General features: G+C 39.4%; 1 protein-coding gene across 1 annotated transcript in view; it reads left to right on the top strand.

Annotated features, from left to right (window-relative positions):
• The first annotated feature begins 1,014 nt into the window (after positions 1 to 1,014).
• CUNH9orf135 (chromosome unknown C9orf135 homolog) overlaps positions 1,015 to 13,524 on the top strand; it is a 71,536-nt gene continuing 59,026 nt past the window's right edge. Inside the window, exon 1 of the mRNA XM_032427676.1 lies at positions 1,015 to 1,235. Within this exon, the coding sequence (XP_032283567.1) occupies positions 1,069 to 1,235 (167 nt within the window). The 5' untranslated portion in view covers positions 1,015 to 1,068. The remainder of the gene's footprint in view (positions 1,236 to 13,524) is intronic.

Raw genomic sequence — 13,524 nt, forward strand, 5'->3', positions numbered from 1 at the left:
ATGCCAGGCCAGAGGGATGGCCATGATGAAGTCCACTAATGCCTTTATGGTGCTCAACTCAGTTGGGGAGGAGAATTCTGATGCCTTAAATATTCCTCTCTTGGAAAGTCAAAGATGAAATAAGCACCTTCCTCCTACAAAACAGCTATCCAATCATTTCTTGAAAGCAATGCCATAGGTAATCTTTTTGAAATCTCCTTGTCACATATTAAACAACACAATAATGTGATGAATTTGTGTTGTCATAAAATATCAAGTGTGAAAATGAGAACTGGCAGGTCTCAGGGAGCTGAATGCCCTGGAGCCCTACGCTGTAGCTAGAGGTTGGGTCTTTCAGCGTTTCAGCCTGAAGGGACCTCAGATTCTTGTGTTCACCCTGCCCCCTCCTCGGTCCCATCCCTTACTTTGTTTTTTCAGAGGAAGAAACTCGTGCTCACAAAGGTTGAGAAAGTAGCTGAAACCAGAATCAGTCAGGGCTTTTTCATCCCCAGACTTTTTAGCTGATTTGCTGAATGATTCTGCTCCTCCTCAGAAAATCTATATAAATGACATATTTTAGGGCTTGAGGGGTGTTCTCTTGCTTCCTTTTGGTTAAACTTACATGCTTGTAAGTAGAAGGTGTGGTGGCAACAGATGATGGATGGTAAAAAGAACTTCTGCAAGGACAGCCAGAGCAGACCTGCTCTGGGCTCATGTCTCCTTAACCCTTACCTGACCCGCCGGTCCCACTTAACTCCGCCGGCCACTCTCAGGATTAGGCTCGTGGTAGGGTGAAACTACAGATCCCAGGAGGCCAAGGACGTCCCTCCCAACCTCTCCGTAAGCGGGTCGCTCCCCTCGTTGCATTCTGGGAAATGTAGTTTCTTTCTAATCAGTAACTACTGTGCTTGGAAAGCGGAGTTACTAGGTTTGAGGGATCCGCCCCTCCACTGGCCCCGCCCCCTCAATTGACCCCGCCCTCTCCATTGACCCCGCCCCAGGTTGCTCAGGAGATCAGAGACGCCGAATCCTGGTCGGTGTTGGCGTGGGGAGCAGAATAGGTGCAGAAAGAAATCCTCCGAGGTCTGAATGTGGCCCGCCTCAATGGACAGTTCTGGCAGCTCCTGTCAGGACTGGTGCAGCAGTAGGCAATACTGGTTTGAGCTCGGACCCACGGACTTGCTGGAGCGCAAGGGCTCCCTCACCCTCCGCTCCCATCACAAGAAGTACTCGAAACCCGTGTTGGTGTATTCTTGGTGAGCGAGCTCGCTGCAGTTCCCGGCTGCTGGGGGAAGGGATGGGGGAGGAGAGAAAGTAATAGAGAGAGGGCAAGGGTGGAGAGGATGGAATAAACAGCGAAGAGAAAGAAAAAAGAGGAAGGGAAGAGCAGAGAAAGGGAAAAGGAAGAGGTGAGAAAGAAAAAGATGAGACAAGTGAGAGGACTGGGAGAGGAGACAAGGGAGAAAAAAGAAAGGGAAGAAAGATCTTCAAAGGAGAGGTAAAGAGGGTGGGAGTGAGAGTTGGGGCAGCGCAGGAAGAGATAGGAAAGCCTCCAAGAGCCCTGCCCTGTCACTGAGACCTGCCCTGCAGGTCCCTGTCCACCAGAGGTTATAGATCACCCTCACCGACGATGGAGGAGAGGGTGTTTGCAGAGGCCTAGAAATCACATTTCTGAGATAACAGTACTTACTCATGAAAGGAAGGGTCCATTAGGGGACAGCAGGAGGGAGATGCGTTATTTGTCTAAGCCCTCCTTGATCCCATTTATTCATGTAATGTATGTGAACCCTGCAGTTTCTGCCTTGCAAACTTTCTACAGCCTCTCCACTTTCCTACAAGCCCACTCCCCTACTTTTAGTTCTCATCCCTAAAACTGACTCTCTGCCTATTTTGAACTGAGTGTGAGAGGCTAGATAGATTTGGAATCCAAAGCTCTACTGGGAAGTAGAAAATCCTCTTTTAGCCTCATATAGGGGTTACCTCATAGACCTCAAGCAAAACACTTAGCTCTTCCATGATTTTGTTACTCTATAAAGATGTAGGTCATAATATAAATCACTATTAGAAATTAGTGTTAAAGACAAAGAACTTTTTCAAGTGGACAGTGTTTCTGCTCTCTTCTGCCCTACCATGACTTGTGACATCAATAGCAAAACCACCGAAGAACATACATGAAAAGGAGATGAGGAATTTGGTGGGGGAGAAATGTGGTCTAACATGGAAAGTCATTCTGGTCACTGCTGAGAATGTAGAGAGTTCTTATGCTGTTAGTTTTAGAAAGAACGTTTGGGAACAGGAGGAAATTCAACAAGCATTCATGTGTCATGCACTTTGCTATGTGTTGGAGACACAGAGACAGATAAAGTGGATTCAATGAGTTAATTTGTCTAAAGCATTTAACACCATGCCTGTACATAGTAAGCAGTCAAAAACATATGGTACCTAATACTAATTTTTTAGGATAATGATTACACACTTGGACTCTAGGTTTGAATATCAACTCTGCAGCATGTGATATGGCAAGTCACATGAATGCTCTAGGCCTCTGTTTCTACAACTGTAAATTGGGGATGATAGGATTTTTGTAAGATTAAAGATGGTATTGTTTGTGAAGCACATTTTAACATGTAGCCTGGCACATAGTAAGCACAGTAAAGGTTATATACGTGTATTAGGACATGGTCATGGACCTCAAGGAATTTCGTAGACCTGTAAGGGAGAATGCCATTAAATTCAGTATAATCTGGTTTGTGCAAAATAGAGATGAGTATAAGAGGTAAAGGTAACAGGAAGAGGTTTGTGTGTGTATAGTTTCCTGAGCAGGGTTTAGAAGGAAGAATAGGAGCTCCATAGATACACAAAAGAGAACATTGCACTCACAGGCAAGTGCAATGGAATAGTAAGAAGCAACCTCGTAGGGAAATAAAAATAGTTCTCTATAGTCCGCAAGTACAGTTGATCCTCATTATTTGCGGATTCTGTATTTGTGAATTTGCCTACTTGCTAAAATGTATTTATAACCCCAAATCAATACTCAAGGCAGTTTCGTGGTCATTTATGGACATGTGCAGAGAGGCAAAATTTTTTAGTCACTCTCTCATTTTTAGATCAAAGTGACACTCTGCCTTCTTGTTTCAGCTTAATACTGTAAACAAGTATTTTTTTTTCATGATCTATTTAGCATTTTTGTGCTTTTTGTTGCTGATTTCATTGTTGATATAGCCACCTACTGCTGGACTGCTATCTAGTGATATGTGCAAGAAGGCTGTGATGTGCCTTGTGGAGAAAATAGATGTTGCACAGGCTTCATTCAGTCATGAGTTACAGTGCTGTGAGTTCAATGTGAATGAATCAGCAGAAGATATCAAATAAGGTATATTTAAACAGAAACATACATAAAACCAGGTTATATATTGATTGGTTGTTGAAGATGTGAGCAGAGGCTCACAGGAACCTACTCCTTTATTTCCCCTAGGAGCAATGGTTCAGTATTTGCTAATTATTTGTGACAACTTTATAGAATATAACAACCTAAATAATGAGAACTTATCATAAAATGTGAGAAATACTTGATTTCTTTGAGCTGACTGTGCTGTTGTCATCCTTGCTTCCCTTCCATATCTAAGAAGTCACCAAAATCTGTCTTAAAAAAAAAAAAACTATATAAAGTTCAAATTATATAAACTTCCAAATGAATAATCTGATCAACTATTTTGTTTTTATGCATTCTGGTCATAATTGTTTGTTTTCTATTGACTTACTATATATTGAAACTCTTATTAAATTTTAATCTTTTATGAGTGATTTTTATTTAATTGATGAGTACTTACTATCTATGATATAGCATTCAAGTGGCCTCTCGGCTGAGTATTTGATCAGTTAAATGACTGTACCTCTAGGTTTGCAAAGTAGAATCTGTAACTGGGAAAGATTCTTATTTACCTCTGCTTATATAGTTTAAACATTTGCATGATTTCTGTGTTTCTCTTTATGTTGCATGTAATACAAGTCTGTCTGACTTCACTTCACATATTAAAAACAGTTGTATATAATAGACCTGATAAAGTGATATGCACAGAATGGTTGTTAAAAGAATCTCTGGTGCATTACTGGAATAAGACATTGCCTGGGCACTGTCTCTTCCTTAGAGCTATGATGGACAGGGCCATTTCACCTGCATCACACTGACGCTTCTGAATGAGAGAGGCCTTTTCTAGAAATTATTTTTCTCTATTCATTCCTGTAGCATTTGTGGAGTTGTATCATTAGATGATTCCATGAGAAATTCTGAGTTGGGGGAAATTTTCTCTTGGGGTATCTTCACATTCATTGGAATAATGGAATTCTAAGAACCAGAACAACTAGATTTGCCCTTAATAAATTCTCTGATGTGAGGCTACTTCTTATATTTTTATATGTGTATTTTAACTCATCTCTTCATTGCCCAAATCGACATCAGGTAATAAGTGATGATAATTTAAAGCCCAAAAATTCATTCGAGTCTCCATGGAGACAGTTCATGCTCTGGTCTCCATGGTGACACCTAGAGTTTTAAGAGCTCAGGTTAATTTTATGTATATTTCAATTACTTTTCTCCCCTGTCTAAGCCCTAATTAAAGAGCCTGCGCATTTTACTCTTCCCTTCCTCACACCCTCCCCACCTCCCTATAATAAGAAGAAAGCAGAAAGAGAAAGGAAAAAAAAGGAAGAAAAATAAAATGCAGTGTTAATTGTGGGGTAGGGAAGTTCATAGTTTTACAGATTTCTACAGAAAAATCATTTGGGTTGGGGAAAGAAATTAAAGAGCTTTCTGTGATGCTCTTCAGACTTACACTCTATTGTGCTGTCTGAACAGGGAGTTCATGTCTATTTAAGGTACTGCACAGAGAACCTGCTTTCAAGGCCACAAGGTACCATTAGCGTACTTGCAAAGAAAATAGAGATGCATTTTCTAATTTGCTGTATCATTCTTCCTGTATTTATTCAGTGACTTTCTCAGGGACTAACCTGGCAGTATTTGGAGTCCTTCACATGATTCAGGGCCACGGTAGGGTGACCCAGCCCTTCTCTAGCCAGCATCCTTCTCCTCACATCTCCAGTACACACTCACAAAATGGGATGAAAAGGCAAATCCGAAAGCCTTTAGTAACCACATGGTGCAGCCTGCCTCTTTTTTGAAATCCGTAAATGCTTCCCCTTCCACCAAACCTCCATCCTCCTACCTTTAACAGCTCAGGTCCTCAACCGAATGATTATTAACTCCTATTTTATGTATATTTTAAAGAAGTTTGCTTATGTGGTTTCCATGCACACAGCATAGACTTTGGAGAGAAGAGAGAAGAGCCTTTAAAGAGGCTTTTTTGGTCAATAATGAGAAGTGAAAAGAGCAAGCCTCAGGGCAAAGGGTAAGAACACAGTGGGTGCTCAATTAACATTCATCAAAGAAATGAACAAATGAGCAGATAGAATGAACACACACAGAAACCCAAAAGGCACTGGGTTGGGACCCTCTATTTTATACTTTAGAAAGGCCCAGAGGTAAAAGTCTATAGGACAGCATAAATTCATAATAAAACGAGAATCGATTTCTCATAGCCTGATCCTGATATAACAGGACGACCCTGAAGCCTGTTTGCTCACCTCTGTATAAGTGAACTTAGAGTATAATGTGCTCTTCTTCTGATTTGAATGGTGAAGAATTTAAAATTGGGAGCTAAACTTGTGCTCTTCCTACTTGCGGTGCATAACTTATCAGGGACTGACAGATACTAAGAAGATTTTGAGTTTATATAGGGACAAATGAGTTTATACTTTAAAGAGATATTTTGATTTCTTAACTCGTGCTTATTTTTTTTTTTTTTTAAAGATTTTATTTATTTGACAGAGAGAGACAAAGTGAGAGAGGGAACACAAGCAAGGGGAGTGGGAGAGGGAGAAGCAGGCTTCCCGCGGAGCAGGGAGCCCGATGCGGGGCTCGATTCCAGGACCCTGGGATCATGACCTGAGCTGAAGGCAGACGCCCAATGACTGAGCCACCCAGGCGCCCCTTCTTAACTCGTGCTTAAAAAAAAATTCTAAATTATAATATCATGTGACCATTTGAGATGATGTAATAGTAGACCAATGACATGCAAATATATTCACTATCAAGTGGGTAGCAGAATTAGAAATTTGCACACAACTCAGATGCATATATAAAATTTATTTTCTAAAATTGATCCTCATGGCTTTCATTGTTAGTTAGTAGGAAAAAATTCAAACTTGCCAACTATAGGGTATCTGTCTCTTCAAGTTTAAACAGCTTGTTTTAATTTAAAATAGTCTCTCAAAATGGTGCCCATTATTTCTGAGTCCTCCATCCTCCACACTCTCCTTTCCCCAGTGACATCTGTGTGTGTGTGTGTGTGTGTGTGTGTGTGTGTGTGTGTGTGTGTGACTGACATTGTATGTTATTTTGGCGGTGGGGAGTGATGCCCCCAGATTATGTGTGGGTCCTTGTTCTTGCTCACATCATCCTTTGTCCAACTTCTGGGCCTTCACCCTGAATTGGTGACCAATCCACTTTGTTGAGGACCCGGTGTCTCTGCTTACAGACTTAGTTCCATTTTGGCTCTTACTGTCACTACAGATCCCCATGTCATGCTTATCCTCCCCACGCCCCTGACTTAGGCTGGTCACCCCATAGCCCCTGTGGTAGGGGCACCTCATCCCTCAACACAGCAGCCCTGCAGCGGCACTCTGACAGCTTCTGTCAAATACCCTGTGGAGAGGGTGTGTGCATGCGGGGGTGTGCCCAGGAGAGTTTACTGCCATTGGCCTGAGAATTACTCAAAGCCTTTTCTTTCACTTTCTAAAGGGATCTGCTTTAAAAGATAAATTGTAAGGTCACCTTATCTGAGCTATGTTTGGGAGCTTCTGGGTCTTGTTAATAGCAGCTTAAGAAATTTTGTCCTTTTATTTCTCCACAATGACTTTGAAGAAAAATATCTCACTTAGGACTCAAAAATTCCATTTTGTTAGTCAGAAGTTAATCAGCCATGCTTTATTTTCCTTCATATTCCTGTCAAAACAATCCTAAATCTTCCCGAGACAAATGTGGATGCCTCTGATTTATTAAAGCAAAGGTTATTTTACAGAGTTAAGCAAAGAAAAGTGAAAAGATGACTATTTGAAAATACAGTCTCATTATAGGTAAAAACAAAACAAAACAAAACAAAAACCAGGATGTAATGAATTCCTTTGTTAAAGGTATATGTTGATATGCATTGAAAAGAGATTGAAAGGACATTCAGCATAACACAAAATACTTATTACTGGATGGTAGGTAGAATGTGGATTATTTGTCTTTTTCTTTTTTCCTCTTTGTCACTTCTACATTTTCCATAATGAACATGTATTATCTTCATAATAGGAATAAAGTAAAATTACCTTAAAAATTTTATATCATTTGCTACAGCTTTTCCCCTGAAGCAAACATTCTCTAAATGATCAGAATGTAGACACAGTGCTTCATCTCTTTTAGAGTCTGAGTCACTCTTCATGGTTTATTATGAGTCTTTTTAAAATATCTTTTTAATTGCTAGTTTTATGTTGAGTAAAAAGGATGATGTTATTCACATTCATTCGGATTAACCACCCTTTCATTCTTGTCTCTGTTCTATAATGGTAGATCCTACGCCACAGTTATTTTTAATCTAGTCCTACATTCTCATTCCTCAACATACGCACATACCCACAAATGACTTTGAATGTAGTAGTTTTGGGGGGAAGCACCTTATTTTCTATTTTTAAGATGAAATCCAGGGCACACTGCATCCTTTTGCCCTGACTGAATTTTTCTTTCAATGCTATTCTCTTTTATGAAATTTCAATCAAATTCTCTTCCTGAAAACTGGGGGTTATAGAATTCTTGTGCCTTGACCTTTATGTGAGGTTTTGCTTAACTTAACTGGCGGCCAAAATAAAACATCTTGCAAGTTTTGCTTGCAAGATGAACCCTTGTAAGGTAGAATGTTACGGGACAGGCATTTCCACATGTGCATGCACTTGGATTAGGAAAGACCATTGCTGTGTACAAGTGCCTCTGCCTGAGCCTACCCTATACTGACTCTTGGGACTATCCCTCACCTTACTCTTGGGACTATCCCCCACCTTACTCTTGGGACTATCTCCCACCCATAGGGGCCACCAAAGACCACTCCGCAGGATAGGTAAGGGTGTGGGGCATGAGGGAGGGAGGAGGTAAGAACAACGTGGGGCCTAGTGACATTTTGATAAGGTGAGGTTCAATCTATGGATGCTGTGATACCCAGGCTTAGGGCTCAAGGTTTTGTTGTTGTTGTTTTTAGGTAAGCTCCACACCCAGCGTGGAAGTCAACACAGGGCTTGAACTCACGACCCTGAGATCGAGACCTGAGCTAAGATGAAGAGTCGGACACTTAACCGACTGAGCCACCCAGGCGCCGTGGGCTCAAGTTTTTAAATAGCACTAGAGCTAGTATTATTAAACTATTCCGAGTTGGCCAGGAAAACCACCTATTGGTACTCTTTTCTGTGTGAGGTGGTCAGACTTCTTTTGATTACAAGTGACAGATACTCAGTTTGAGCCTAAGGAAACAAGAGGAGAATGAATCAGCGCATTAGATTCATGGAATGGTTGATTACCAGATAAGAAGGAAGACAAGAGTGCAGCTCCACCTTAGGAACAACTGGAATAAAAGATGCAAATGCAAACAGATCTCTAATTTCTCCTCTCTCCTCCTCTTTGTGTGTTTGCTTCATCTTATCATTGAAAACTACAGAAAACATGGCTGCTGCAGTTCTGGAATTTTTATCTATATTTTTATCCTACAAAAAAAGAAAAGGTTGGTTTTAAGGTATTTTCAGTTCTGCATACAAAAATTTCAGGTTAGATGTGCATTCTTGGGCCAAGTATCTATTTGGGGTCATCCAAATAGGCAGGGTTAGGTGGAAATATGTCAGCTCTCCAATAACCATGGGATAAGATGGATATACCCAGGAGAAAGGAGTGCTGAGCTCAAAATCCTATAGATATCTACTATATCCCATTCTATCCTAGAGATTTCTACACTATCTGCTATATCCTATAGATAGCTACTGTAGTAGAGAATGAATTCCATGTTCCAAACACCCAATTTTATAGCAAAAGTTTAGAATATACACATTAATATATTAGGGATTTCCTACATTGGCTCTTACTTTGACTTTAAACTTTCACCACCCCACCCAACCAGCACCTACACAATGCACTTTTAAAAAAATTGATTTTAGGTATAATGGACAGAAAACAGAAATCTTGTGTAGACATTAGAGAAATATATTTTTACAATGCTTTGAAAAAGTTCTGAGTAGATTTGAATATTGTATTACTGTTTTTGCTAGACACTAATCTTTTACTACTGTTTCCCTTATTTCATTTTGAAATACAATTACATTTTAATTGTTAGGAGTTTTTTTTAAATTTTTTTATTGTTATGTTAATCCCCATACATTACATCATTAGTTTTAGATGTAGTGTTCCATGATTCATTGTTTGTGCATAACACCTAGTGCTCCATGCAGAACGTGCCCTCCTCAATACCCATCACCAGGCTAACCCATCCTCCCACCCCCCTCCCCTCTAGAACCCTCAGTTTGTTTTTCAGAGTCCATTGTCTCTCATGGTTCGTCTCCCCCTCCGATTTCCCCCCCTTCATTCTTCCCCTCCTGCTATCTTCTTCTTCTTTTTTTCTTTTCCTTAATATATATTGCATTATTTGTTTCAGAGGTACAGATCTGAGATTCAACAGTCTTGCACAATTCACAGCGCTTACTAGAGCACCTACCCTCCCCAGTGTCTATCACCCAGTCACCCCATCCCTCCCACCCCACCCCCCACTCCAGCAACCCTCAGTTTGTTTCCTGTGTTATTTCTTTATTTTAACTTCACTAAGTTTTGATGCATTAACCATTAATTGGCAGAGATTTATATATGTTTCTTTGGTAAGATGTTAGATCCCCAATCAGATTGTTCTAGGTTCAATCAAATGGAAGAGTTAACATAATATTATTTATTTATTGCAAAGAATTTAGCTTTCTTTCATAGAAAGTGGTAGGAAGAAGGGGCGCCTAGGTGGCTCAGTCGGTTGGGTGTCACCTTTGGCTTTGGTCGTGATCCCAGGGTCCTGAGATGGAGCCGCATGTTGTCAGGCTCCCTGCTCAGCGAGGAGCCTGCTTCTCCCTCTCCTTCTGCTGCTCCCCCTGCTTGTGCTCTCGCTCTCTATCTCTGTTAAATGAATAAATAAAATCTTTAAAAAAAATAAAAATAAAAATAAAATAAAGTGGTAGAAAGAATATTTTGGAATTAAAATGTATGAATGGCTTGTCAGAATTTTTTAAACACTTGGAAAAATACTGAAATGCTCAAGCAGGAGCCAGAAGCATTAAATCAGCTTTTGAAAAAAAAAAATCACTTAAAAATATTTTTATTTCTAAATAGCTCTTTTTTTGAATAGCATTTGTTTGAAAAAATATATTTATTATTAAACCACTGCTATGTTGCAGGCACTCTGCTGAGTCTGGGATTTGACAGTGAGGTCCAGATTACTGTGAGACAGGAGTAGGGAAGACTGACCAGGCAAATACTATGCACTGTGCATACTAGGATCAGGGTAAGCAGGATGCTCTGGGAACATCCAAGAGGAGCACTTAGGCCTACTGGACCAGGACAGGTTCTCTAGAGGAGACTGTTCTAGCTCCTAGGGTTCACGTGGAGAACTAAAGATGGCACATTAGTTAATTGTCAACCGAAAGCATTACTACCCCTTCCATTGGAGTGTTTGGTAATAGGTGTGGGCATTTTTGATTGATTTTGATTGACTGTGGGCAGTCTCTAGTGATGTCAAGTGTATGATTACAAGATTTGTGACTTCTAGTTCTAGGGAGGGTCACAGCATCTTAATAGCATTTAATCATCTGTATATATGATGCCTAAGTTACATATCCATAACTCTATGGCCAGATGGGTGGGGACAACAGAGCTAATATATATCTAAGGCCAACACACTCAGGTTAGCTAATTTACATATGGTCATTGACAGCAAGGGTGTGAATAGCAAAACTAATAAATCGTCACAGAAAAGGATTTCTCTACTTATTACTGCATAATAATCCTGAGCTTTCAGAGCTTAGTGGCACCTGCTCTCATTGTAGGGGTGCATGCCGACAAAGCAACCAAAATTTCATTGAAGGCAATTTTCTACAGGTTAACATATTGTGGCCTTCTTTCTAGACTTTGAAAGAAGTATATGTATTGTGTGATTTAGTAAAGAAATCTAGTCTGGATAGATTGCATTTTTTTTTTTAGTTACGTTATTTTGTATGTTAAACAATCTTTTTTTTTTAAGATTTATTTATATGAGAGAGAGAGTGAGGGGAGGGGCAGAGGGAGAGGGAGAGAGAGAATCTCAAGCTAACTCCCCGCTGAGCACGGAGCCTGACATGAGGCTCTATCTCACGACCCTGAGATCATGAGCCAAAATCAAGAGTCGTCGCTTAACTGACTGAGCCACTTAGGCTCCCCTGTATGTTAAATAATCTTACAATAAATATAAATAATTTGGAAAAGCTGCCTGTGATTGTTTTACACTTATGTCGAAATGAGTGTAGTGAATGTAGTGTGATCCACTACAGGTCTTATCGACCCTATCAATGCCTTTTACCTCTGACATCTGAGGAGATCAGGGCATGTCAAACATCCTGCTAGACATTAAGGTACAAATAAGAAATTTCCTTCCATAATAAAATCATCTGGGCATGGTACTGTTTGATGGGTAACTCTCTTTTTTCTTTGACATCTTTCTCTGTTTCTTCTTTGGGAATTGTCTATTAGACTTTCTGTCTCTACCGAGGACAATTTTGGTAAGTTACTTTTTGTAGAAGGTTATGTGTGCCATCTAGCTTTCCAAATATATTTGCATAGAGTTATGGAAAGTAGTCTTTACTGCTTTTAAAATTTTTCTTCTAGGGCGCCTGGGTGGCTCAGTTGGTTAAGCGACTGCCTTTGGCTCGGGTCATGATCCTGGAGTCCCTGGATCGAGTCCCACATCGGGCTCCCTCCTCGGCAGGGAGTCTGCTTCTCCCTCTGACCCTCCCCCCTCTCATGTGTTCTCTCTCATTCTCTCTCAAATAAATAAATAAAATCTTTTAAAAAAAAAATAAATAAATAAAATAAAATAAAATTTTTCTTCTATTTTGACGGTTATTCCTATTCTTAACAACCTTATTAAGATACAACTCACATACTATACATTATCATCCTTTTAAGGTGTATAATTCAATGGCTTTCAGTATATTGACCAAGTTGTACATCTGTCATGGGGCACCATGTGGCTCAGTCGGTTAAGCATCTGCCTTCAGCTCAGGTCATGATCCCAGGGTCCTGGAATCAGGCCCCATGTTGGGCTCCCTGCTCAGCAGGGAGCCTGCTTCTCCTTCTCTCCCCTGCTCGTGCTCTGTCTCTGGCTATCTCTCTCTCTCAAATAAATAAATAAAATCTTAAAATAAAAAATTGTACGTCTGTCAACACAATTGATTTTAGAACATTTTAATTAACATAAGAAGAAATCCTGTTCCTTTTAGCTGTTACTCCTGAATCCCCTAAACCCTCAAGCCCTAGGAACCATTAACCTACTTTCTGTCTCTATAGATTTGCCTATTCTGGACATTTCATATGAATGGAATAAAATAATATATGGTCCTATGTGACTGGCTTCTTTTACTTGGCATAATGTTTTCAAGTTTCACCCATGTTGTAGCAAGTTATCAATACTTCATTTCTTTTTATTGCCTAATAATATTCCACAGTGTGGATATTATAACCCTCTACTCTGTTTATATCTCCTGCCCTTTTTCTTGATTTTTTAGATGTGTTTATTTTGCTTACTTATTCATTTATTCTGTTTTCTAACTTATTTAATTCTGCATTTAACTACTCTTTTATCTTGAATTATTGTATCATTCTGGATTCTTTTGGCTTGCTTGTTCTTTTTTCTCTGTTTTTGAATTAGATGTTTTACTTATTTTCATTGTTTCATTTTTATTTATATAAGTACTTAAAGCTTAGAATTTTTTTCTGGGTACTGCTATAGCTATATCTTATGGATTCCTGTAAGTGGTATTTCAATTTATTGGTATTTTTTAGAAATTCAACAATTTAAATTTGTATTGATCTTTGATCTTTGAAGTGTTTAAGTATGTTCAGATTGAAGAAGGATCTCTTTAAAAATGTGTTATAAATTTTTAGTTTTATTGAATTGTCATTTATATCTTTCAAACATATTAAAATATTTTTTCTTAATTTTTATAAAAGTTCCATGTGCACTTTAAGTTGTATTTAGGCAGGTCACCAAATATTGGCTTCACACTCCATGTGCAGACTATGTTCACCTATTTATCCAAGGATAATGACCCAAATTCTATCTAGTCACAGGTCAAAATTTCAAGATCTCCACATGTTATGCTATTGTCTCTCTACTAAGTCTAGCT

Source organism: Phoca vitulina, unplaced genomic scaffold (genome assembly GCF_004348235.1).
Source record: "Phoca vitulina isolate PV1807 unplaced genomic scaffold, GSC_HSeal_1.0 scaffold37, whole genome shotgun sequence".
NCBI classification, from domain to species: Eukaryota; Metazoa; Chordata; class Mammalia; order Carnivora; family Phocidae; genus Phoca; species Phoca vitulina.